This window comes from Hemicordylus capensis, chromosome 1, assembly GCF_027244095.1.
Source record: "Hemicordylus capensis ecotype Gifberg chromosome 1, rHemCap1.1.pri, whole genome shotgun sequence".
Taxonomy (NCBI): domain Eukaryota; kingdom Metazoa; phylum Chordata; class Lepidosauria; order Squamata; family Cordylidae; genus Hemicordylus; species Hemicordylus capensis.
In genome coordinates, this window is record NC_069657.1 from 332276490 (window position 1) to 332300622 (window position 24133).

The 24133-nt window shown below is 39.5% G+C and overlaps 1 protein-coding gene across 1 annotated transcript in view; it reads left to right on the plus strand.

The window, feature by feature from the left end:
- The window catches only part of FIG4 (FIG4 phosphoinositide 5-phosphatase), a 143593-nt gene that overhangs the window by 52830 nt on the left and 66630 nt on the right, over positions 1 to 24133 (plus strand). Inside the window, exons 8-12 of the mRNA XM_053299812.1 lie at positions 667 to 767; positions 1799 to 1961; positions 4229 to 4326; positions 20881 to 21014; positions 22283 to 22399. Of these exons, the coding sequence (XP_053155787.1) occupies positions 667 to 767; positions 1799 to 1961; positions 4229 to 4326; positions 20881 to 21014; positions 22283 to 22399 (613 nt within the window). The remainder of the gene's footprint in view (positions 1 to 666; positions 768 to 1798; positions 1962 to 4228; positions 4327 to 20880; positions 21015 to 22282; positions 22400 to 24133) is intronic.

Below are 24133 nucleotides of genomic sequence, written 5' to 3' on the forward strand. Positions count from 1 at the left end.
TGACTCCTTGTGAAGACAGAGTTCTTGCCTTGCCTTGTAAGGTTGCACTGCATGCGAGCCACTGCCTGTATAATTTTATTTGTCCTTTTATTCAACCTTTTTATTCTGGTTCAAAGCAGTCAGTTTTGGGTATCTCCAAAGTATTTGAAGTTCTGAGAAGAAATACTGAAGTGAATATCACTTGACGTGGCTCACTGCTCATGAATTTGTAGGAATCCTTCTTGAGGTGCTTTCAGGCCCTCTGTGCTTATTTCACTCCTACTTGCACATGACAGCATTCTGTAACACTTGAAAGCTGTCCCTAAATATCAGAAAAAGTAATGGGTTCTCTGGCATGTACTCCAGTTGTGTCTTTGGAGAAATCCTTGTTCTCTGTTTCTTTTTCTGAAAAGAATCCATTATGATGAAAGTAGCTGCCAGTTTATAGGGGCTTTGGACAAGGAGGAGAACCAGATGTATTGTTGTTGATAAATAGAACTTCGGTCTTGCTCAGTTTGAAAGATTAAAATGACAGTGATAGATTGTGAGAACATACTGTTCATTTCTTCTTTTTTATGAGAACAATACACCTGATGTGTGTCCGTGCATATGCTACGACTAAGGGTAAGCTAAAGGGAAATTGGCATAGGATTACATAAATCTATAAACCTTAACATGGCTTCCAAGAACTTCTCATTTATGGTCGTCCAGTATATGTCACTCTGATAGCTAGAAGATCAAGTAAATTTGCTGGAACACGGTTTCTAAAGAGAGGAGCAAACTGTGAGGTAAAATAGATCATAGGTTATCCCACTGAGTATGAGAATTGTGTGAACATGTTTTTGCTATGGAAAACAGGACCAAGTTCTTTGACAAATGCTTTTGTACCATTTTGACGACTGTTAAAGCAAGTATTTTGAACACGTTAAAAATCTATTTTTAAGAATTATCGAAAGTGTATAACTTTTTAGTTTTAAATTCAAGTAATTTCTGTGCTTAAGAATTATATAAAATACTAAAAAATAGTGTGACTGACTGACTGGATATATCTCTTCCAGGCTGTGACATATTGCTACAGTTATACTTAAATTTCATGATCACACTTTTGCATATTTGCATAGCAGACGTTTCTTTGTACATTCAGGGTTTCTCTAAAATAGACTGACAAACTGCTATGGAATTTGGTTTAACATGGGCTCTTATACTCAAGTGGAAACTGTAGGTGATTATTGGGTTGATAGTTTTGCATTTTTATGGGGAGACCAGTGATTCAGGGACACTAACTTGCCTATCCGTTCTGTACCCAGAAGTGAAATGAGTATGTACAGTTTCCATAACGACTTGCCTCAGTTTAGCACCAGCAACCTATATGTGTGGATTTAGATATGCACATGTGGATTTAAATACATAGGTGCATAACAGGGATGTTTCCCAGAAGAAAGGTCACATCCAACAATGGAGAAATACATACAGAACCCTGTTTGGATCCCTTTCTGAAGGAATTACAAGAGCAGCAGCTTGCATATTAGTCTTCTGTTGAACTCATGGGTCTCTGGTTCAAAGCAACTGTCCTTATGTAGATGGAATCTGAAATTAATAGGATATTCTTTCAAGTGGATATGTTTAAGACTGGAGTGCCAGGCACTAAACTATGATTGAGATAAGATGATATGTGCCATAATATGCACACACAAAAATACATTGTTTAGCTCTACTATTACTATAATTAGATAAAGTTATGGTGCAATTTTAACTTACGTGCAAACATCTGAAAATGTTAAATAATATACAGTGTGTTGTCTTTGCTTTTTTGGTACAGGGAGATGTAGCTAATGAAGTAGAAACTGAACAAATACTCTATGATGCTTCAGTGATATCATTTTCTGCTGGGAGCTATTCATCTTACGTGCAAGTGCGGGGCTCTGTCCCTCTATATTGGTCTCAGGATATTTCAACTATGATGCCTAAGCCACCAATTACATGTATGTTGAGAATATTAATTATGTTATCTTAGGGCTTGTACAGATGAGTAGTGTCAAATCACTAGCTCCTGTTAACACAGGGAACACATGCTTTTCATGTTGTCGCTTCAGATCAAACTAAGCTTTTGCCTGCAAACTTTGGTTGCTGGCCAAGGTAAATGATGCTTCTGTTGATTGCACAACCGTGACACTTACTATTATCATAGGCGTTTGTTGGGTAGTGGTTGTGAGATCATTTGATGAGATATGCCCACTCCTCACCCTTCACTGTGCTTATCTTCTAAATTTGAGCTTAGGGAGCACTGAATACTCCTTTCACGCCTTCCTTCCAACAACGGAGTACACATCTTTTTTTTTTCTTAACAGATAATCAGGTTAGCTTTCCTGAAGCAAAATCGCTACCCCACCCCAACATTTGAACAGGTGTCATGTTTGCTACTGCTGCAGGAGTGTGGCTGATGCTGGAATTGTGCTAAGATGAAATTTGTTCCTAACAATGATAATCTCTACAAGCCTTTTAGTATTTAACACATAATAAAGCAGTAGAAAAGTATAGGCTACTCTTGCAAAAATATTTCTTACTAAGATCTGTATTGATTATCAATGATATCAATTGATTATCAAAGAGCCAGCATAACATAGTGGTTAGAGTGTTGGACTAGGACTGAGAAAACCTGGGTTCGAATCCCCATTCAACCATGAAACTCACTGAGTGACTCTGGGCCAGTCCTGTATCTCTCAGCCTAGCCTAACTCACAGGGTGGTTGTGAAGATAAAAATAACCATGTGATCTTCTCAGACAAAAAGAAGGGGAGATATATGAATGACTTGGTACTTAGTTTTCATGGGTACATAAGATACATAATTTAATTTATAGACAGGAAACCATAAGGGCTAGGTGACATCTATCATGTTGTCATATTACTTTAATATGCAATGTCTATCTTCTAGTGAAGCAGTCATAAATTCAGGGTACAAGACAGCATTCTTCATTGTCATTTTCCTGTTACTCTTCGTTTTTATTGGGAAATATGTGAATTTAGAAAAACTATTCATGTTCAGCATATAAACTCAGCATTTGTTTGGCTAAGAATGGTTCTGATGTGTCAGTAATTATTACTAAGTTCATAATACCTGGATGAATAACTTAATGACAATCACTGGGAGTAAGTAATATAACTGGAAAAAAGAATTATGAAATAAAATATAAAATTAAATAGATATTTGGCAAAATTATATCTAAAGCATAATACTTAAGCAACCAAATGGTGAAAAGTTTTGCAAGGCTACAGGAAAATTAAAGTGTGCCGTCAAGTCGATTTCAACTCTTGGCACCCACAGAGCCATGTGGTTTTCTTTGGTAGAATACAGGAGGGGTTTACCTGCAACCTAGCTGCACAGTATGAGATGATGCCTTTCAGCATCTTCCTATATTGCTGCTGCACGATATAGGTGTTTCCCATAGTGTGGGAAACACAGTACAAAGTGATAAAACATACATTAGAAATCTAGAAGATTCCGTATGCCATGATCTTTCAGTTAATATGGGAAAGTGTAATGTGTTAAACACAGATTATTGAGTTAAAACACTTTGTATGTCTTTCTTACTCATCAAAAAGTTGCACAGGAGAATAAAAGCAGTTGTCTTATTCCTTCCTGAATATTGCTTAGGATTGTTTTATAAAACATTTACTAAGGACCTAATTAGACGATAAAAGGCCTGGCTGCTCATGTCTCTTTACGCTTTCTTGTGACCTGCAAAACAAACATGTGCCATACGTGTCCTGTCCCCTGCCAGCCACTTATGTGAGGGAGGCAAAATGTGGTGATAGCATGCCATGCTTTGGTTTGGTTTCAGTGTTATATCGAATAGTGGATCAAAAGGCATGGAATCACAAAGATTCTGTTAGCACAGTAGTGCCTTTGTTGGCAATGACTTTTCAATGCGATTTCTAGGGCTTGGTAAGCCTTGCAAAGGTTCATTTCTGTTTTTTTCCCTTCAAACAGAAACATCAAATTCTATATTCTGTTTTTAGTTACATTCCTTAAAACAGTCAAAGCTCAGGAATCATGATTTCAAAGATTAATGGAGAGATGAAGAATATTGCCAGTCCTGTAGAATCAGAACTTTGTACTATTTTGCTATGGTGCAAGACTGCTAAATCTTGGGGAATCTGTGAGTCTAATAACAAGATCCTAGTCCTACGACTCCTAATAACAGAATTCTTTATACATTATTAACCAAACAATAATTGCTCTTTTTCTAGTGGACCAAGCAGACCCATTTGCGCATGTAGCTGCACTGCACTTTGATCAAATGCTCCAGAGATTTGGTTCCCCCATCATCATTTTGAATCTTGTAAAGGTAAGGCATTGTTCTAGATATGTTTGTACCATACATCAAGCTAATGAATGTTGATATGGCTTGTGCTCATTCTTACATGTCTGTATCTCTGAGAGGAATGTTAAGACCATTCCCTGCCCCCTGCCCTTGTATTTTCAAATACAAGATAAAAGGTAAGTGAGCATGATACTGGGCTAACAAGTTGGTGGACTTTTACTGGACTAATTTAAATTGGTGATGGAATAGGCAAGCATTTTGATTTTTACAGAACTGTTAATTAGGAAGTTCTGTTGGGATCAACACAGTACTTGCTTTCTATTGAACTTGCCCACTTGACGTCTTGCTGCTTTTATTATCCATATTTTAATTTTTCTATGTTAAAATTCTATAAATAACTTTAGAACTCTGTTAAACAAAGATGTCTGAGTCCCAGCTTGTATATATCACAGCCTTCTGCTGGTGTGGTGAGGAGTTGCAGTATTGGAGAAGGCATTCCTACTTCTTCTAGATTAGGGAAGAGGAAATCATGAATGGGAAAGATCTTATTCACTGATAATTTGTCCGTCTTCCACTATTATTTTTACTATTGGGTCTTAAGCTATATGGACTGCCACAGTTTCTGAAAGTTAACTGGCAAGTTTTAGAAGTAAAATTGAAGTTTTAGTGGTGATTTTGTTCTCCTCTTGATAATAAAAATCTGTGAATAGTAAGGCCTTTTGTGCCAATATTTTACATTAGTGGCATAATAACTTCTGTCAAACTTAAACAATTGGCAAATATTAATGCCTATGGTAAAATGCCTTTTATGAGTTAGAGCTTTACCTCAGCACACCTCAACTATTTAGATACTCTTAAGGCACTAATGAAAGTGCTTCATTAGTGAACTGAGAAATCATAATTATCTCTGAGGGATCCATGGTCCCTCACAACTGGGTCTTCTGCGCCTGCGCAGGAGGCCCGTGGAAGAATCTATAGCTCTGTATACGCACTCTCTGGCCCTTTAAGGCATAGTGATATTGGAGACTACAAAGCCTGCTGTGGAGTGCCTCCCTCTTCAGTTCCTTCTTGTCCGCCGCTTGTGCTGCCTCTGGAAGAATCTGCTCCTGTTCCCTCATTCCTGTGAGAAAGTGAATCTTGTAATTTATTCTAGTTTTGACTTTGACTGTTTTTTCTGATGATTCTCTATCTGATCTCCTGTACTTAGACCTGGACCGTATTTTAGACAATTTTCTATTTTTTCTATTTGGATATTTGACTTGGACTGTGTTTGACTATTATTTGGATTGTGTGTTCTGAACTTGGCTTTTAATTTCTGATCTGGCTGACCTCTGAGAGTTTCTGGGCTTGGCTATGTCTACTCCTAAAAGTTTTAAACTTGTAGAGGCACTATATCCTCTTCTGACAGCCATAATGACTGCTTCATATGCTTAGGGGATAGCCATAATACAAGTGCCCTCAAGGTCTGTTTGTCTTTTAAGAAAAAGACCCATTTGAGCAGGGCATTACGGTTGAAAGCCTCTTTATATGAGAATATTATCTGTCCGGGGACCCCGAGATTGAGCCCACCATTGCCACCAAAAACCATGGCGTCTAGTCTCTCGACGCTGTCGGCACTGACCATCTTGGCGTTCACCGCCTCGTCTAATGCTGAGTTTCAGAAACCAAAGGAAAGGGGTTGAGAGCACCCACTGAAACACAAACATGGTCACTGTTCAAGCTCGGGAAAGTCTCACAAAAAGCGCAAGAAGCATGCTTTGGCTTCATCGCTCTCCGATTTACCGAAGTCGCGCTCTGAGCCAGACTCAACCCCGAAGCCTCCGACTCCATCCTCTTCCACCAAGACTCCATTGCCTTCCATGGCGCGACCGGATGCCTTCCTTTCTTCTAAATCCTTGAGTTGGAGAAATCGTTGGCTCCTCCGGTGTCGGCATCCCTGGACATTCACCAGCGTTGGCTCTTTCAATCTCAACTTCTCCTGCTTCGAACCACTCAACGCCATCAACATTTATACATCTTTAGTCGGTGTCGACAGCACCCGTCCCTTCTTCTACCTCTTTGGCCCCGGCTTCACTCAACAACACCAAGACCACTTTACATCTTTCACCATCGCCCATTGTCATTTTTATGGGCTTGACACCTGCACAGACCCCTACCCAACTTTCACCATTGAAGCCTCCAACACCATCTTTGGACTCTCCGGCAGTGGCAAACCTGCTTCAGAGGGAGTTGGAGCACCTACTGGGTTCTGCTAATTCTAATTTTATGTCTCTCCCTCCCCCAGCAGTCATTGAAAAGTAATCTCCAGCTCATAATGCCTTCTATGTGTTATTTCTTACCCATTTTAATTTTTCAAAAAAGGCTTTTCATCTCTTTTTAGAACATAAATTGGCCAGAAGAAATTGTGCCAGGGTGGGGAGAACTACCTAGTAACTAAAACTGGACAAAATTGTTTAAGACAAAATTGTTAAACATATAGAAGAACAGGCCTTGTTGAAGGAGAACCAGCATGGCGTCTGCAAAGGCAAGTCTTGCCTCATTAACCTTTTGGAGATTTTTGACAGTGGCAGCAGGCATGTGGATAAATGTGATCCGGTTAACATAGTGTGCTTGGATTTCCAAATACATTTTGACAAGTTCCCCATCAAAGGCTCCTGAGTAAACATAGCAGTCATGAGATAAGTATAGGTTCATGTGTGGATTGGTAACTGGTTGAAGGATAGGAATCAGAGGGTAGGAATAAACCATTCTCTAAATGGAGGCAAGTAAGAAATGGGGTCCCCCAAGGATCTGTAGGTCCAGGGCTCTTTAACTTGTTCATAAATGATCTAGAAGTTGGGGTAAGCAGCAAAGTGGCCAAATTTGCAGATGACACCAAACTTGACACCAAACTACTTAGAGTAGTGAATTCCACAACAGATTGTGATGAGCTCCAAGAGGATCTCTCCAGACTGGGTGAGTGGGTGACAAAATGGCAAATGTGGTTCAATGTAAGCTAAAGTGATGCATATTGGGGCAAAAAGATCCAGTTTCACATATACACTGTGAACAACTCAGTGCACAGCAGCTGTGAATAAGGCAAATTCCATGCTAGGGATCATTGGGACGGGGATTGAAAATAAAAATGCAAATATTATAATGCCCTTATACAAACTTATGGTGCTGCCACATTTGGAGTATTGTGTATAGTTCTGGTCACCATATTGTAAGGAGGTCATTGTAGAACTGGAAAAAGTGCAGAAGCCAGCCAAGATGATCAGGGGCCTGGAGCACCTTCCTTATGAGGCAAGGCTACAGCATCTAGGGCTTTTTAGTTTGGAAAAATAGGTGACTACAAGGAAGCATGATAGAAGTTTATAAAATTACTAGCTCTACCCACACAGAACATCTGCGTGCTAGTACAGAGATGGCAGCGAGAGCTCCTTCCTCTGGCTCGCTTTCCTCCCAAATGCCAGGTTGGGCTGTTTTCGGGCCATTTCGGGCCTCGGAAACACAAAAAGCAACTCCATCTGGCATTTGGGAGGAAGGTGGGCCCAAGTAAGGCACTCTCGCCACTGTCTCCACCCAGATAGAGGTGAGAGTTCCTGCCTTGGGCCCACCTTCCTCCCAAATGCCAGGTAAGGCCGTTTTTCAGGGCATTTGGGAGGCAGGCAGCCCGTGGGAGCAGCCCTTGCTGCCATCTCTGCCATCATCCCCGCTGCACCACTGTGCCTTTAAAAGGCCACTCCCATTCCAATACACTACAGCATGCCACACATTGCCTTAGCAAAGAGTAGACAGGGATAAATATTTCTGTCTCTCACATCACTAGAACCAGGGTTCATCCCATGAAACTGATTGCCAGGAAATTTAGGACCAACAAAAGGTAGCACTTTTTCACACAGTACATAATTTTATCTATGGAATTCTCTGCCATTGGATGTGAGGCTACTAGCTTGAATGACTTTAAAAGGCACTTAGACAAATTCATGGAGGACAATTCTATCAGTGGCTAGTAGTCTGATGGCAACAGGCCACCTCTTGCCTCAGAGGCAAGATGCCTCTTCCCTGAGGGCTTCTCAGAGGCATCTGACTGGGCCACTGTGGGAAACCAGATGTTGGACTAGATAGGCCTGAGCCAGCAAAGATGTTCTTATGTTCAATATAGGTTTTTTTTTTTCACCTGCTTTGTTCTAGGACTCTTACAGATGAGCTGCTCAGTATCCAATCTGGTATTCCAAAAATCCATTTGCCTAAAGATATGACAGTCCTGTAGGAGTATTTGAATGTCTGGCCTGCTCAGTCTGAGTCCACTTTTATTAGTGCCTCAACCTGGGAGAAAAACCATATTAGTATCATCATTGCAAGGCACCGTGAAATTAAGTTTAAACCAATACTGTGCATGTAAGACTGTTCACCAGGACTTCTAAACAGAACAGAGTGCAGCCAAGAAGGAAATTAACCCATACAAACCATTTAATAGCCACAGTGTTTATTCCCAAGGCTTGAGTTCAAATACAGGAATTTGGAAAAGACTGATGTAGGAAAGAGGCCAGTTTGTTGGTACTGTTCCTCTAGTTAGCAAGACTGTGGTCCTCTAGAAGAAGTTAAGTCACAGGAGCTCCTCTACCTTCCCACACAGACTTCAGAGTACCTTCACAAACACAAAGTGAAGTTTGAAAATAGGAAATCTGATCTCCATGCTTGACTCCCAACAATCCTGCAGCATTTCAAGAAACAATACAAAGTCCCAGGGCCAGCCTGTCCATATAGGCGACCTAGGTGCTAAATATTAAGGGGCATTGGCACTATCATGCCAAAGTGAATAGCTCTAGTCCTCCTGCCAATATGACTTCAGCAAAGCCGTTAAATCCCTTCTCTCTCATATATGCACATGTGTGATTGCTTGTCTTGCAATCGCACCAACACACTGTCTTGTGTGTAGATCCATCCAGGATCCTCCTCCTGCATGGGTGTTCCTACGTGACACACTGGTTCTGCTGTGCAAGCTGCTGTTGTCTAGTCCCAACTAAGCCCAGCTGCCGGAGTGGGAGGAACTGAAACGGAGGTAAACTGAATGGAACTGACTGGTTAGAAAAAAGGAAATGTGTGTTCTTACTGATCCATGAAATACCTTTTTGTTGTTTTTTGGTGGGGGGAATGTTTTCAGTCTAGACTTTCTCATTTTTCTCTATACTGAATGGATGGGCAAAATCATATTTCACCTATGGTGCCAAAACTCCTAGAGCCAGCCCTGCAAAGCCTTTAAGCAGATGTGTAAGCTTCCCTTTTCTTTCTTTCAAAAAGGCATTATAGAGCTTTATTAAACTAGTTATTACCTGGGGAACTTCTCATCCTAGGAGGGAAAAACTAGAAAAGATAAGTCGTTGGTTTTTTACCAGTTGCTAGTAGCAATGCTTCCTCCATATTCCACAATCCCTCATGGGCTGGTCAGTGTTGCTGATAAACTCATTCAGCACATAATACCTGTGTATTGGTGCTTGTATTGCTGGCTGCCTAGATGAACAGGTTTTTTAGATGATGCAATTGAGTAAATTACATGGGCATAGTATCTTAGATCAGAAGATGGAGGCAAGGGACTAGCTACAAGAGTGATGATTCACATTGCCATCTTTAAATTATATCCAGCTGGTAGAGGAGAACTTGGACTCAACCCAGGTGCTTCTTGTCATAGCTCTCTAGATTCTAGAAGAAATAAGGTGAAAGCTGCAATTTATTTATTTATTTACATTTATAAGCCTCCGCAACCAAAGGCTCTGGGCGGTGTACAACAATTTTAAAAAGACCTTCCAACTTTAAAAAGACATAAAACACACAATTCAAAACACAGTGCTAAAAACAATCTAAAACCAATTCAAAAACAATTAAAAACATTTAAAACCAATTAAAATACTTTAAAAAACACTTTACAAAGATTGGAAGGCCAAACTAGAATAAAAGGTTCATGAAAATTATTTAAACCCATCCTAAAGCTAGTAGAAAGCCAAAGTAGAAAGCCGAAGGAGAAGTGTTCAAGCTAGCACCAAAAGGTTAATAAAAAGTCTGCTGTTAATGCAGGGGCTGGGGCGTGTCTCAAGATCACCAAGTGCTTGAGGTGCTCTTACTAGGTGTTCTGACTTTAAGCCTTTTGATCAGCAAGTACTTATCTTGATAAGGTAAAGTAAAGTTGTGCCGGTGTCAACTCCTGGCAACCCCAGAGCCATGTGGTTTTCTTTGGTAGAATACAGGAGGGGTTTACCATTGCCATCTCCCGTGCAGTATGATGTGATGCCTTTCAGCATCTTCCTAAATTGCTGCTGCCCGATATAGGTGTTTCTCATAGTATGGTATGGAATCCCCCACACATACCAGCGAGGATTCGAACCGGCAACCTCTTGCTCGCTAGGCAGGTTACTTCCCCGCTACGCCATTAGGTGGCTATATATCTTGGTATCTCAGCTACATTATTGAAAGGACATTATTATTTTATTTTTTACATTTCATATCCCGCTCTTCCTCCAAGGAGCCCAGAGCGGTGTACTACATACTTAAGTTTCTCCTCACAACAACCCTGTGAAGTAGGTTAGGCTGAGAGAGAAGTGACTGGCCCACAGTCACCCAGCAAGTATCATGGCTGAATGGGGATTTGAACTCCGGTCTCCCCGGTCGTAGTCCAGCACTCTAACCAGTATACCACGCGGGTTTTTAAAGGAGACCACACTGGACATCTAAAGGAACACAAAGTGCACACAGTATCCTTCAAGCAGAACATCATTCATTAATCAACTCTCCTAACTAATTTGCATTGCTTTTTCTGCTGTCGGCCATTTTGCCTTTAATACATTAGATACAGTTAGGATTTGCTATTGGCTTCCAGAGCCTTTTGGATTTAAAAACACACACAAACACCCCCTACTTTGTCAGTTTGCCATCCATTTAACCCTAACCAAAGCAAGCTGTATTGTGGTCAACTGTCAAAAAATCTGTTGTAAAAAACCAAAACCAATTTTTTGTTGTTGGTTTAAACATTTAGTCTGTCTAAACATTTTTTATGTTTAATGCTTTTAAATGTTTAGTCTATCCTTGAAAAGCGGTCATTTGACTGGTATTGGATCAGATGTATTTTGTTACACATCACTTAAATAATATTACTATACAGTAATATTGAAAGCACTATTAAAAGTGGTGCAGTGGTGAAATGCTTGACTAACAAGCAGAAGGTTGCTGGTTTGAATCCCTGCAGGTACTATATCACAGCAGCAATGTAGGAAGATGCTGAAAGGCATCATCTCATACTACTCAGAATGGTAAACCCCTGCTGTATTCTACCAAAGAAAACCACAGAGCTCTGTGGGTGCCAGGAGTCAAAATCAACTTGACAGCACACTTTACCTTTTAATATTGAAAGACTTATGTGTTACTTTTTGCTTCATAGCTGTTTGTATGACGGGCTACTAATTGTGAAAAAGACACAATACCAGTACATACTTTTCATAATTATCTGATTTATGCAGTCTTTGTATACACGATAGGTAGTGGGGCTTTAAAAAATTGTTTTAGATTGTGATTGTGTGCCCCTTTTGGTGATAGGGAACTGTCTTATTTATGTATTTTTCTGTGTAAACCGCTTGTGAACTTTGGTTTAAGAGTGGTGTGTAAATATTTCTAGTATTTTATTTATTTATTTATTTAATGGATTTTTATACTGCTTCAAACAAAGTCTTGGGGCGGTAGTAGAAATATTTGTCTAAAAATAAAAGCTTTGTCTGGTAGGCCTCCCCACTAAAGCCAGCAATGTGAGTAAGCAAAATGGTGGAGTGTGGACCAGCCTTTAGGCCAGTCAGCATGAACTATCTGACCATATATGCGGTGTGTCTTGCATTTGTTTGTTTTTACATTTATATCCCGCTCTTCTTCCCAAGAGCCCAGAGCGGTGTACATGGTTATGTTTATCTTCACAACAACCCTGTGATGTAGGTTAGGCTGAGAGATAAGTGACTAGCTCAGTCACCCAGTGAGTTACATGATTGAATAGAGATCTGAATTTGGCTCTGTCCTCTCCACTACTAGACCAACCTGCTAACCATGGCACCATGCTGGCCATCAGGTCCATCCGCACCCAGCCCCATGGTGGGCAGGCAGTCCACAGGCACACACTGGCCAAGGTGGCAGTGGCGGCAGGGTGGGGGACAGTGTGCTGAGGTGCAGGTGACAGCAGGTCAGGGGAGAGTGCACCAAGGTGCGGGTGGCTGCGGTGGTGGGGTGGGGGAAGAGTGCAGCCGGCCTGTGACAGCCTCCCTCCCTCCCTCCACGGAGGCTGGCCTAAGACTGTTCCCGGCTTCCCCGTGGCGGGGTGGGAGGGAGCAGGTGAACTAGCGAGCATATGATTTGCTCGCTCAAACATCACGTGCTTCACTTGATTGCATGAGCCGGGTGGCAGCAGTGAGAGGGAGTGGAGGCTGCTGTGAAGCCTTCCTGATGCACTAACAAGAAGTCCCAGGTCAACCTCTCTCCCATCAAAAACCAGGGGAGAATGGAGGCTTCTACTTTTTATTGGGAGGTATTTCAGCCAATGGGGGTGAGCCACCTTTCAAAATGCATTTTTAAAAATACAGTTTTCAGTAGCAATGCTGTGAAGGCCAGAAACCGTTAACTGCCAGGGCCACTACTGAAAAGACTTGTCACCTGTGCACTTTCTAGCTTTCAGCCAACATATCTCCTCCATCAGTCAGGAACACCCAGAAAAAGAGAGTGAAGGACTGCAACATGCTCGTAGTCCATTTCATGCTTCACTCCAAAAGCAACAAAGAGTGTAATAAATCCATTTGGGCTTTGATACAGTGCCAAAACACCAGTGGACTGGGGGCAGGGGAGAAGCGGTTTAGAAATAATACTAGAAGCTCCTAACAGGAGCTACAGAATGTTGCCACTCCCCAGTGAAAGACAAAGTCTCAAAATAATGTATAGCCTTCTCCCCAAATAAGGTCTGAGTCCCATATGATTCCAAGTAAGGCAAGACTGTCTTCTATTACTGACAGATAATTAACCTGGATAACTCCGCTATCTGTCATTTATCTAGCACCAATTAGGATTTAATACAATTCGCACTCTCCTTACCTCACCTCCTTCATTACAGTTTTATGCACCAAAAAAACCCACACATTCTCATTCTAAGATATTAAGTCATTTTAGGGGGGAAACCTTGATATTTTGAAAAGGGAGAAAACACACTAAAAGGCAGCAGTATAAACCTACACATTAGTCATTATGCATTGGGAGGATTTGCCTGAAAAGCAGCAGTAAATAATTTAAGATATTTCCATAGTGCTTTCAGAGTACAAAATGCTTCTACAATACTTATCTCATCCTGACAATAGCTGTGCAGAGCAAGCCACTCTCACCCTTTATTAAGTCAATGCTAATCCTTGAGTATATCTGAATATGCATGGCCAGTAGGGCTATCCCCAGCGGGGTGCGGAGTTGGGGGCCCCTTAACATTTCAAATAAAATAAAATGCATACAACATAAAATACATACATTTTATGTACAAATATACACAGTTTAACACATTTGCATTCCAAACCTGAATTCCAAAATTCAAGTGGGAAAGCAAAGCACCGTACCATCAACCATCCAAATTATTCACAGAATGCCCACTGCTCCTCCATTTCAAAAGGAAGAAAATAATCAATCTGTTTCTGACACAATATTTGTTATCCTACATTTCTGTTCTCTTTTCCTCCAAGGAGCCCAAAGCAGTGTACATGCTTGCTTATGTTTATCTTCACAGCCACCCTGTGAGGTGGCACTCCTCAGCTGGCACTCTTTATCCTGAAACTATACAGTTAATCCATCTTGTTCTGCACAGATAGATATATCCCTTCCCTAGGTTCTCTGGTAAGAATTTAGAAGGTCTTATTGGCCCCTAGACTTACTACATCACTCCAGAGAAGTCTGCAAGCATTCCAACAAGAATCCCAGACAACAAGGCAGAAGCAAGACCTGACTAAGTGTTTCTTTTTTTTTTAAGCTAAAGAAGGTATTGCTGATTAATTGGAAGTCTCTCCTCATCCAGAGCCACCAGCTTGCTGTTCTGTGAAGAAATTGCAGTGCTTAATACTTAATTGCTTTAAGATTTTTCAGACAGATGCTTCCAAGTTATGCTAACTATGGCCCTCCAAATAATTGAGAAAAGGACAAAAAACCAATATCCTATGGTAGAAAGGCTTGTTTGGTGTTTCTAGAGGTGCTGAGGTGGATCTGCAAGCTTCTTAGATCCCTTTGACATGATGCTGAGGGCAAAATTTATACATTTTGACAGGCAAAAATTACTGTTTGATAAAGAAGCTCTTTTCTCCTGCCCACCGTGTTCCTCAGTCGGTGAACCAATTGACTTTCTGACGAACATCTCAGTTCTTAAGATGAGGACCGATAGAATAAGTGGAGCTTGGCTGTTAATGGAATTTTCTTTCTTTAAATCCAACACCTGCTGTTGCAAATTGTCTTAGAGGCATTTTTTAAATTTTAAGGCAGGAGCTTTCATTCTGCTAAGCTGCTGATCATAATTTTGATGAGATGGTTAAATTTCTCAATATGAATTTTCAAGGAAGAAACGTTTATAAAATAGTTCAGTGAAATAAACATATATCTAGCTTTGAAAAGGAAAGGAAATTGTATATAGAAGAATCATTTTTATTTAGACAAATATTAAGTGGTACGTCACACTGTAGGTGCTTTGGATATTGAAGAACTAGCATAATATTATTTCATGAGGCTGTTCTTCTAATGTACTTACTGAGCCAAAGGTTAGATATGAATCCTAATATGTTACTGTTTGAATCTGTGGGTTTTTTTGTTTTGTTTTTTACATTCCTTTATTATTATTATTATTATTATTATTATTATTATTATTATTATTATTATTAATTCAATTTCTATACCATACTTCCAATTAGTGCTATTCATGGACACCACCAGTGATGAACGTTGTAATCCGATGAATTCATCTGTGTTTGTGTGTGTTCATGAAACTTCAGAGTTGAACTTAGTTAATCCATCTGCTAAAGTGGTAAACAGATTTGTTTTCCATTTGGAAGTGTGCTTTTAAAAAGCAGTGCACGAGGCTGCTGTAAACAACATTATAGCTGGCAACAAAATGATTTTGGCTCTTATATTTTTAGATTCATTCAGCTTGAACTATAATGTTTGTCTAGGCTCACACGACTCTGCCATGTGAATCCTTATATGCTCTTATTCACAGGGCTTCTGTAGTGTGGCTGAAAATGTGTTTCCCTGAAGGTCCTCAATACTAGGATGTTATAATTAATTTTCTCCTACCACTTAAGTGTGGAGAGTGGGAGAAAGTATAATCCTATGCATGTGAGCAAACATTTGAATAAAATACAAATCAGCCACAGAACCTTTCTAATTCAGGTATTTCTACTTGTTTCGCATTTTAATATTTTATTGGGTTTTACAATATCTTAACAATCCAATTACATTTAATTAAGTAAATATTGACTTCCCGCTTACCAGTCTGCGTGGTTCATGTTAGCTATACATATAAACCTTTGCTATAGTAATTCAAAAACATATATACTCCACAGTGCAACTCGATTTTACCCTACCCTGCTGTTTTTACTAAATTTCAAACCCTGCTGAAAGGTCCATGTTAGACAAATAGTTCTTTAAGTAAAGTAAGACTGGTTCCCAATCTTCTTTGAAACATTCCAAGTTTTCATCCCTTATAAGTGCTGTAAGTTTTGCCATCTCAGCATAATCCAAATTTTTTTATCAACCAGTCTTCTTTTTGAGGGCATTTTATTGTCTTTCCATGTCTGCGCATATACTATTCCAGCCACCATGGTTGCATACATAAAAAATGTTAAGTTTCTTCTGGAAACTCTCCTTGAGTTATTCCCAGCAGGAAGGATTCTGGCCTCTTAGGAAATGTCATTAAAAAAAATTTCTTCAGCTCATTATATATCATATCCCAAAAGGCCTTTGCCTTTCTGCATGACCACCACATATGGAAAAAGGTTCCTTCACATTGTCCACGTTTCCAACATTTCTTTGAAACATTTTTATACATTAATACTAATTTATTTGATGTCAAATACCATCTGTACATCATCTTATAATAATTTTCTTTTAAAGTATTAAATGCAGTGAACTTTAAATCAGTTTTCCATAATTTTCCCAAGCTGCCATATCTATATTATGACCCGCACCTTGAGCCCATTTTATCATAGTCGTTTTAACCATTCGTCTCTTGTCTTCTCCCAAAAGCAACAACTTATACATCTTAGAGAGTAATTTTTCATCATTTTCACACAACTGCTTCTCAAATCTCGACATTTGATCCTCAAATCCAACTTTAAGATCCTTATAAATTTCGTTTAGCTGATGATACTGAAACCAGTTACTAACCAAATTTTGTACTTCGATTAGGTTTTTTAATTTACAGCCCTTCTCTTGAAAACATAACTAAGGTGCCCCATTCAGATTGCATATTTGTCTCTTTACATGCCAAAGCTTCAATCGGGGATACCCATAATAGAGTTTTAGATTCCAGCCATTTTTTGTATTTTACCCACACTCCTATTAGACTCCGTCTTACATAGTGATTAAGAAAATCTTTATGCACTTTGCTTTTATCGTACCACAGATATGAATGCCATCCAAACCTTCTATCGAATCCTTCCAGACTGAGTATTCTGGAATATCTTAATGTTATCCATTCCTTTAACCATGTCAAACAAACAGCATCAAAATACAACCTTAAATCCGGCAGAGTAAGACCACCTCTTTCTTTAGCATTTGTTAAATTTTTAAATTTAATTCTTGGTCTTTTCCCTAGCCAAACAAATTTAGTTATGTTCTTTTGCCATTGCTTGAAACAGGTTAACATATTAATTATAGGAATAGTCTGAAAAAGAAACAACATTTTAGGTAAAACATTCATCTTCACAACTGAAATTCTTCCCATTAAAGATAAGCTCATTCTAGTCCATCTTTGCAAATCAATTTTTACTGTATTACATATTGTGATATAATTATTTGAAAACAAAAAAGAATTTTTGTTTGTCAGCCAGACGTCCAAATATTAAATTTTCTTCTCCACTTTCAATTCGCTTGTTTCATAAAGTCTATCATTGGATTTCTGGTCCTTTTTTTTTTTTTTTTTTGTCAACACCTTTGTTTTACTCTTATTTATATAAAACTCAGCCAATTGGCCATATTGTTCTATTTTTTCCAAGAGCCTTCCAATCTTCTCTAATGGATTTTCTAGAAAAAACACCACATCATCCGCAAAGGCTCTAAGTTTATACTCCTGATTCCCTACTTTTGGGCCTTGTATTTGTTCATCTTCTCTGATATTTCTACAAAGCACTTCCAGAACTAATATAAAAAGTAATGGAGAAAGTGGACAAGCTTGTCTAGTTCATTTTTGTATTTTACAATTATTTGATAGTTCCCCATTTATAATAATTTTAGCATATTGCTCCAAATATATTGTCTTAATGGCCCTAATAAAATTATTACCAACTCCCATTGCATCCAGGAGCCTCCACATAAACTGCCAGGAGACATTGCCAAATGCTTTCTCTGCATCCAGAAAGATCATAGCTATCTGTTTATCATTGTGTTTTTCATAATACTCTAATACATTCAGGACTGTTCTCAGATTGTCTCTTAATTGCCTTTTTGGCAAAAAGCCTGCTTGATCTTCATGAATAAAAACTCTTAGTATAACCTTCATTCTCCTTGCCAAAATGGCAGCAAAAAGTTTATAATTATTATTTAACAGTGAGATTAGCCTGTAATTCTTTTTTTCGCATTTAAAATTTTTATTGGTTTTTACAATATCTTAACAATCCAATTACATTTAATTAAGTAAATGTTGACTTCCCGCTTACCAGTCTGCACGGTTCATATTAGCTATACAAATCTACCATTGCTATAATAATTCAAAACACATATACTCCACATTGCAAACCCGATTTTACCCTACCCAACCTGCTGCTGTTACTAAATTTCAAATCCTGATGAAAGGTCCATATTGGAAAAATAGTTCTTTAAGTAAAATAAGAATGGCTCCCAATCTTCTTTGAAACATTCCAAGTTTTCATCCCTTATGAGTGCTTTAAGTTTTGCAATCAGATTGGCCTGTAATTCTTGACTTGCGTTGAATCTTGATCCGGTTTTGGAATTACTGCAATGTTAGCATACTTCCAAGACTCTATTTCTACTTGTTGGAGAATTTTTTTAAGGTCAATGAGTTCATAAAATGTAGTTCGTTGTTTAGTACAACATGGAAATGAATAGTAATTAGTAATAGTGCATACTCTTTCTGCTTATTTATGTAATTATGACTTCCATGGCAAACATTAACACTATTGTTAATAGAGAGATAGCTTGGCCACAGTTACTCATGCTCTGGTAACCTCTTGCTTAGATTACTGCAATACATTGTACGTTGGGCTGTCTTTGAAAACAGTCCGGAAACTGCAGCTAGTACAAAATAGGGCTGCAAGATTAACTTAGACTGGACGTTTTGATCACATTACGCCAGTGCTTCGTCAGCTGCACTGGCTCCCAGTCCGTTTCTGGTCCCAGTTCAAAGTGCTGGTTTTTAACCTTTAAAGCCCTAAATGGCTTGGGAAACCTGAGAAAGCACCTTGCCCCATATTTCCCTACCCTTACCTTAAGATCTTCAGAGGCCCACCTCTGAGTGCCCCTGCCAAATGAGGTGAGGCAGGTGGCTACCAGGGAGAGGGCTTTTTCAGTGGTTGTACCCTGTTTATGGAATAGCCTCCCCCATTAGTTTTGCCTGGCTTCATCACTTTGTTCTTTTAGATGTTAGGTAAAGATCTTTTTGTTCACACCGGCCTTTTAAATTTGGCTTGTCAGATTTGATCTGATTTTTAACTAATTTTAAAATGAGTGTTTAAGCTGCTTTGTATTATAGTTTGTATTTTCTTTTTACCATTTTTTGTCAAGATTTAATGTTTTATGTGTTTTTATTATATGTTTTAATCTTTTGCTGTAAGCCACCTAGAGAACAATTTGTTATGGGGCAGCTAATAAAGTTTATTATTATTTATTATTACTATTGTTTCCAAAAATAAAAAGGATGAGCCTCAAATTTGGAAAAACATCTGCTTCAGAATTTGGTACCCAAAGCATCTATTATGTGACAAAATGTTTTCAATCTAAACCTCATATTTTTAACCGTTTTGAAATAAACGTTCCTGGTATTCTCTGCTGAACATTCTCATTTTTGCATGTGCCCATTGATGGATGTAATCTATAATGGGCTTCTTAATTTTCATTTTAATTCCCTGCTCTGTTCTATATTCTTTTGATCCGTCCGCTTTTTATTCTGAACTCTGAATCCATGAAAGTTTTTGTGATAGAAATAGGAATTTACTGACTGTTTGTGATTCTGCTGTGTTACTGTGTGTGTGGTATCAGCTGGTAATATAACTTTACAAGAATACAGGTTTTACTATATTGAAACTACTTTTGACATTGACAACTGCTCTGTTTAAGATTTTGAAATGAACTTTTGATATGGATATAACCGTAGTGTGAAAAATTATTGGATTTGTGGGGACATTAAATAGATTACTGTTCATGTAGGAGGTTAAAAATAGCCCCTATCCATAGGCTCACACTATAAAAGTCATGAGACATAATGAAAGAGGGACCGTGTCTAAGGGAAATAGGATGAGAGATCTATGATGATAAAGGGGGAGTGGGTGGAATTAAAACTAGGTAGAAATAGTTATTGCACACTTTACAATCAAGCTTTGAATAAGTTTTATAGGAAACTGTGCAGTTTGCTGTTGCCATATATTTTCATCAGGAACAAATTTTGTAATTTGAATAAAGTTTTGATGTCAGAACTACAGCATAGCTTATTTTACAGATGTTCTGGCAAGAACAAAATTACTACATAATGAGAGTTTAATATAAATGGGAATGCTTTGTTCCTATAGTTTTCACAGAATGGTGTTTCCCATGCTTGGGCAGCGGTTCCATGTGGAAGCACAAGAAACTTCACGTGTCTTCCTGGTAATAGGCCCGTAAATGTTTGATACCCAGGATTTCCCAAACTGTGATTGACCTATGATTTCTGGAATTAAATAAGTGTTGCTATGAGAGAGAAAAACATTTAACACTTTAGAATCATTGCAGAAAGCCAAATAATAAGAATAAAATGTTTCCAAAGGTTATAACTGGGTGGTTGGGGTCCTTTCCACTCCCATATAGAATTATGTAGTAAAAATCATAGTAATTCTTCTATAAATTGTTCCATTGGAAACAAACATGTCTTCACATGAGACCCAGAACCTTGCTATGAGCTGGTTTTCAGCAGTCTGGCAAGATAAGGAGGTCCCGGCCTGTAATTTTGCCACCCCCTGTGATTGATCCCCACAAAAACCTGTCCATGCTTCATGGAGGCAGCCAGGAACAATCCCTATTCTGCAGCGCACTGCCGCTATATTTGCTCATATATTTGTGTTCTATCTTTGCTCTTATTTTAAATGTCTTGGTACTTGTACCATGTTCAGTCAATGTTTCTTTTTGAAGGAGCGTGAAAAAAGAAAACACGAAAGGATATTGAGTGAAGAACTTGTTGCTGCTGTGACCTACCTTAATCAATTTTTACCTCCTGAACATGCAATTGTGTATATTCCTTGGGATATGGCCAAATACACAAAAAGGTGTGTGCATTTTTATCTCTAGAACTGAAACACAAAAATGTAAAGATTCCCCCTTCTGTAAAGTTCTAATAAAACTAGTAAAGTTCTGTAAAAATGTAAAGTTCTGCTGGGTGGTAGGGCAGAAGAAGCTTCATCATCAGGTCTTCTAGTCCAGTTTTTGAGACTCATTTTTTATGGACCTGGAAATCAAGTTTCATTTGTGGGAACCTAGTGAACTGTGGGAATTTAGATGTACTGCAAACTTATCCAGTTGTATCTACTGATAGTATTTTGAAAGTCTAGCAATTTAATCTTGTATTTCAGAGGCTTTTTTCCTTTACCTAAGGCTTAAGCATTCCATAAGTCCACATGGCCCTGTCCTTGTTTTCTTTTAAACTGCATATTCAAAATGTCTAGATCAGGGGTTTGCAACAAGGGGTACTAAGACACCAGGGGATACTCGGGCTTTCCCAGTGGGTACTCAGAGCCTTCCTGCTCTCCACGTTGCAGCTGCATGATTTCCCCCCATCTGAGGACCCCTGGCTTGAAGCTGATGTGTCCTCAGTGATGTGTCTGCTGCAGAAGTGGAGAGATGAGGGTGAAGACCCTCCTCCTCTGCACCTGATTGGATAGCAACTTGCTGAAGCTCAGTGCATCCCTTTCTTCAGCCTGATTGACAAGCTTCAGAAAACTAGCACGGATTACTCTTATTGAAATTAAGTCCTATTCATTTCAGTGGGAGTGCTCATGAGTAACTTAATCTGGATATAAGCCTGGTGTAGCCTGTCTCATAACTGTAACATTTAAATGTGCATGCACATACACAGGCTCTTGCACACTCTCTTTCTCTCATGCGCTCTTGCTTTGGGGCACCTGAGCTGAAGGTGTGTGACAGAATGAATATACTTGTTAAAAAAAAAATTGGGAACACCTGATCTAGATGAATAACACCAGCTGACATGTTCAAGGCTTGACTTGGTTTATGCTTCAGGAGAGCATCAGAGATTTTCCTTTTACTTAGAAGACTCAGAGACAAAGTTTGTGGTCTGCTCTTTTGAAGATGCTATAGCTTTGCCCAAGAGAAATGGAAGTAGCTAATATTTCATTTTCTACTGGTAATGTTTCACTTCTCAAAGGGTCTCTGCCTTCTTTTTATGGCTACGAAACTGCATGAAAACCTTGCTTTTGATACAATTCATGCAAGAGGCTGGTGTGAACTGAATTCATTAAAGACTCTCTTCAATGAGGGGAAATCTGTGTATTCACTGTTCTTTTTTATTCTCTTCTAGCAAACTGTGTAATGTCCTTGACAGACTGAATGTGATTGCAGAGAATGTGGTGAAGAAAACTGGCTTTTTTGTAAATCGTCCTGATTCCTACTGCAGTGTCTTGCGCCCAGATGAAAAGTATGTATGAGAGCATAGCATGTTGTGTTTAATTCTTGAAGTCCTCATTCGTTTAATACCAATACAAATCAAGTGCATATCACATGTGAAATTATGTTCCTTATTTTTTTCATTAAATAAGGAGATAGCCAATCTCTTTGCTCTGCATATTATGGTGTGTTATGAATTAGGCTGTGAGCAGATCCCCTCTCTTTTTTATTCTGTGCAGATTTGGTTTTCCTGGAAGATGACGACAAACAGTTCTAAGAACAGTTAGTTATTTGTAAAGCAGAAGTCAGTGAAGCTCTTTTCGTGGCTTCAAGAGCATTCATTTTATGTTCTTCTGCATATAGTAAAGCAGGAAGTCACATCTGATGAATTTTTGTTACATTTCTAGCACATCTTTCTTCCATGGAACTCAAGGCCATGAAGTTCCTAGTTAATCTCCCATTCAAGCACTGACCAGACCCAGACCTACTTAGTTTCAGCATGATCTATCAGATATAGATAGATAGATAGATAGATAGATAGATAGATAGATTCAGCAGATATATCAGCATATGCCCTAGGATGTGAATGAACAACTACTGTAAACTAAATAGGACTCAAAACAGTAGTTCATAGCATATCAAAATCTGTCCTATATTGAGTTCCCCTGGATTATTTGAAACCTGGCAGATCGAATTGCTCTTTTAAAACATACAGCCAGTTTCAATCACAAATAATTGAAGTCATATTGTATAGGAGCCTCATAGTCTGGGAAACATAGCAGCAGGGATTCGAACTAGTAACCTCTGGCTTGCTATACCCTAGTTTTATTATTCACAAGGCAATTGCTTATCCAGACTTAATAAAGTTGTTGTATTAAATATGCTAAATAAGTCCCAGTTACTCTCTTGATAGCAGAAAAGAAATCTGTGTTGGGAAGACTCCGGTCCAGAATAGGGAGCAAAGCTTTAGTGGAAATGTCTGCAGGGAGCCCTTCTCTCTGCCTGTTTCCTGTTGATGGGAATGCAGTTGTTGTTGTTGTTGTTGTTTTAGCAGGGCTCTGTAGCTCTGAGTCCCTGCTTAGAAGAAAGAGTTTGGAGGCGGGGAAGTAAAGAAAAAAGTAGGGTAGGGAGTGAGTGAGAGTTGGAGTTACATCAGTTTCTTTCCCACTCTTGAAAATGCTTGAGAGTTTGTCCAGTGACATACTTGATGCAGTTGCTGCTAGAGCAGATTCCCTTTCCATCTGAGTTGAGACTTTGCCCCCTCAGCCACAGCAGGTGCATGAGCAAACTACTCCCCTTTTGTTGTAGCCAAATAACATAAACTAGCCAACTGTGCACAGAGCATCTGTGCGCTCTTTGGAGCCAGCTGTTCCCCCCTCACCCTCCCTCCTGCCCTGGTCTCTCTTGACCTCCCCCACTTCCATTCCTCTCCCCACCACCACCTGCACAGAGCATCTCCAAGTGGGCGGCCAAAAAGGGCTGGACCGCCGCCATTCCTCCTGGGCGGCAAACAGGGAAGCCCCGATGCCAGTTTCCCTTCCACCCCAGCCTCCAACGGGCATTGCACATTCAGCCCCACTTCCTTCCCCCCAAGCCATCCCCCCAGCCTCTGTCCCAGTCTCCGGTCCCAATGCCTGCCTGCCTGCTTCTCCCCCCCCCATTCCCCCAGGCCACTTTCCCCCCCACTCCATGCCCATGGTTTTTCCTGTATCCTGACGCCCGCCTCCTCACTGCGGCTGCCAGCTACTGCCTCACCTGGGCCTGC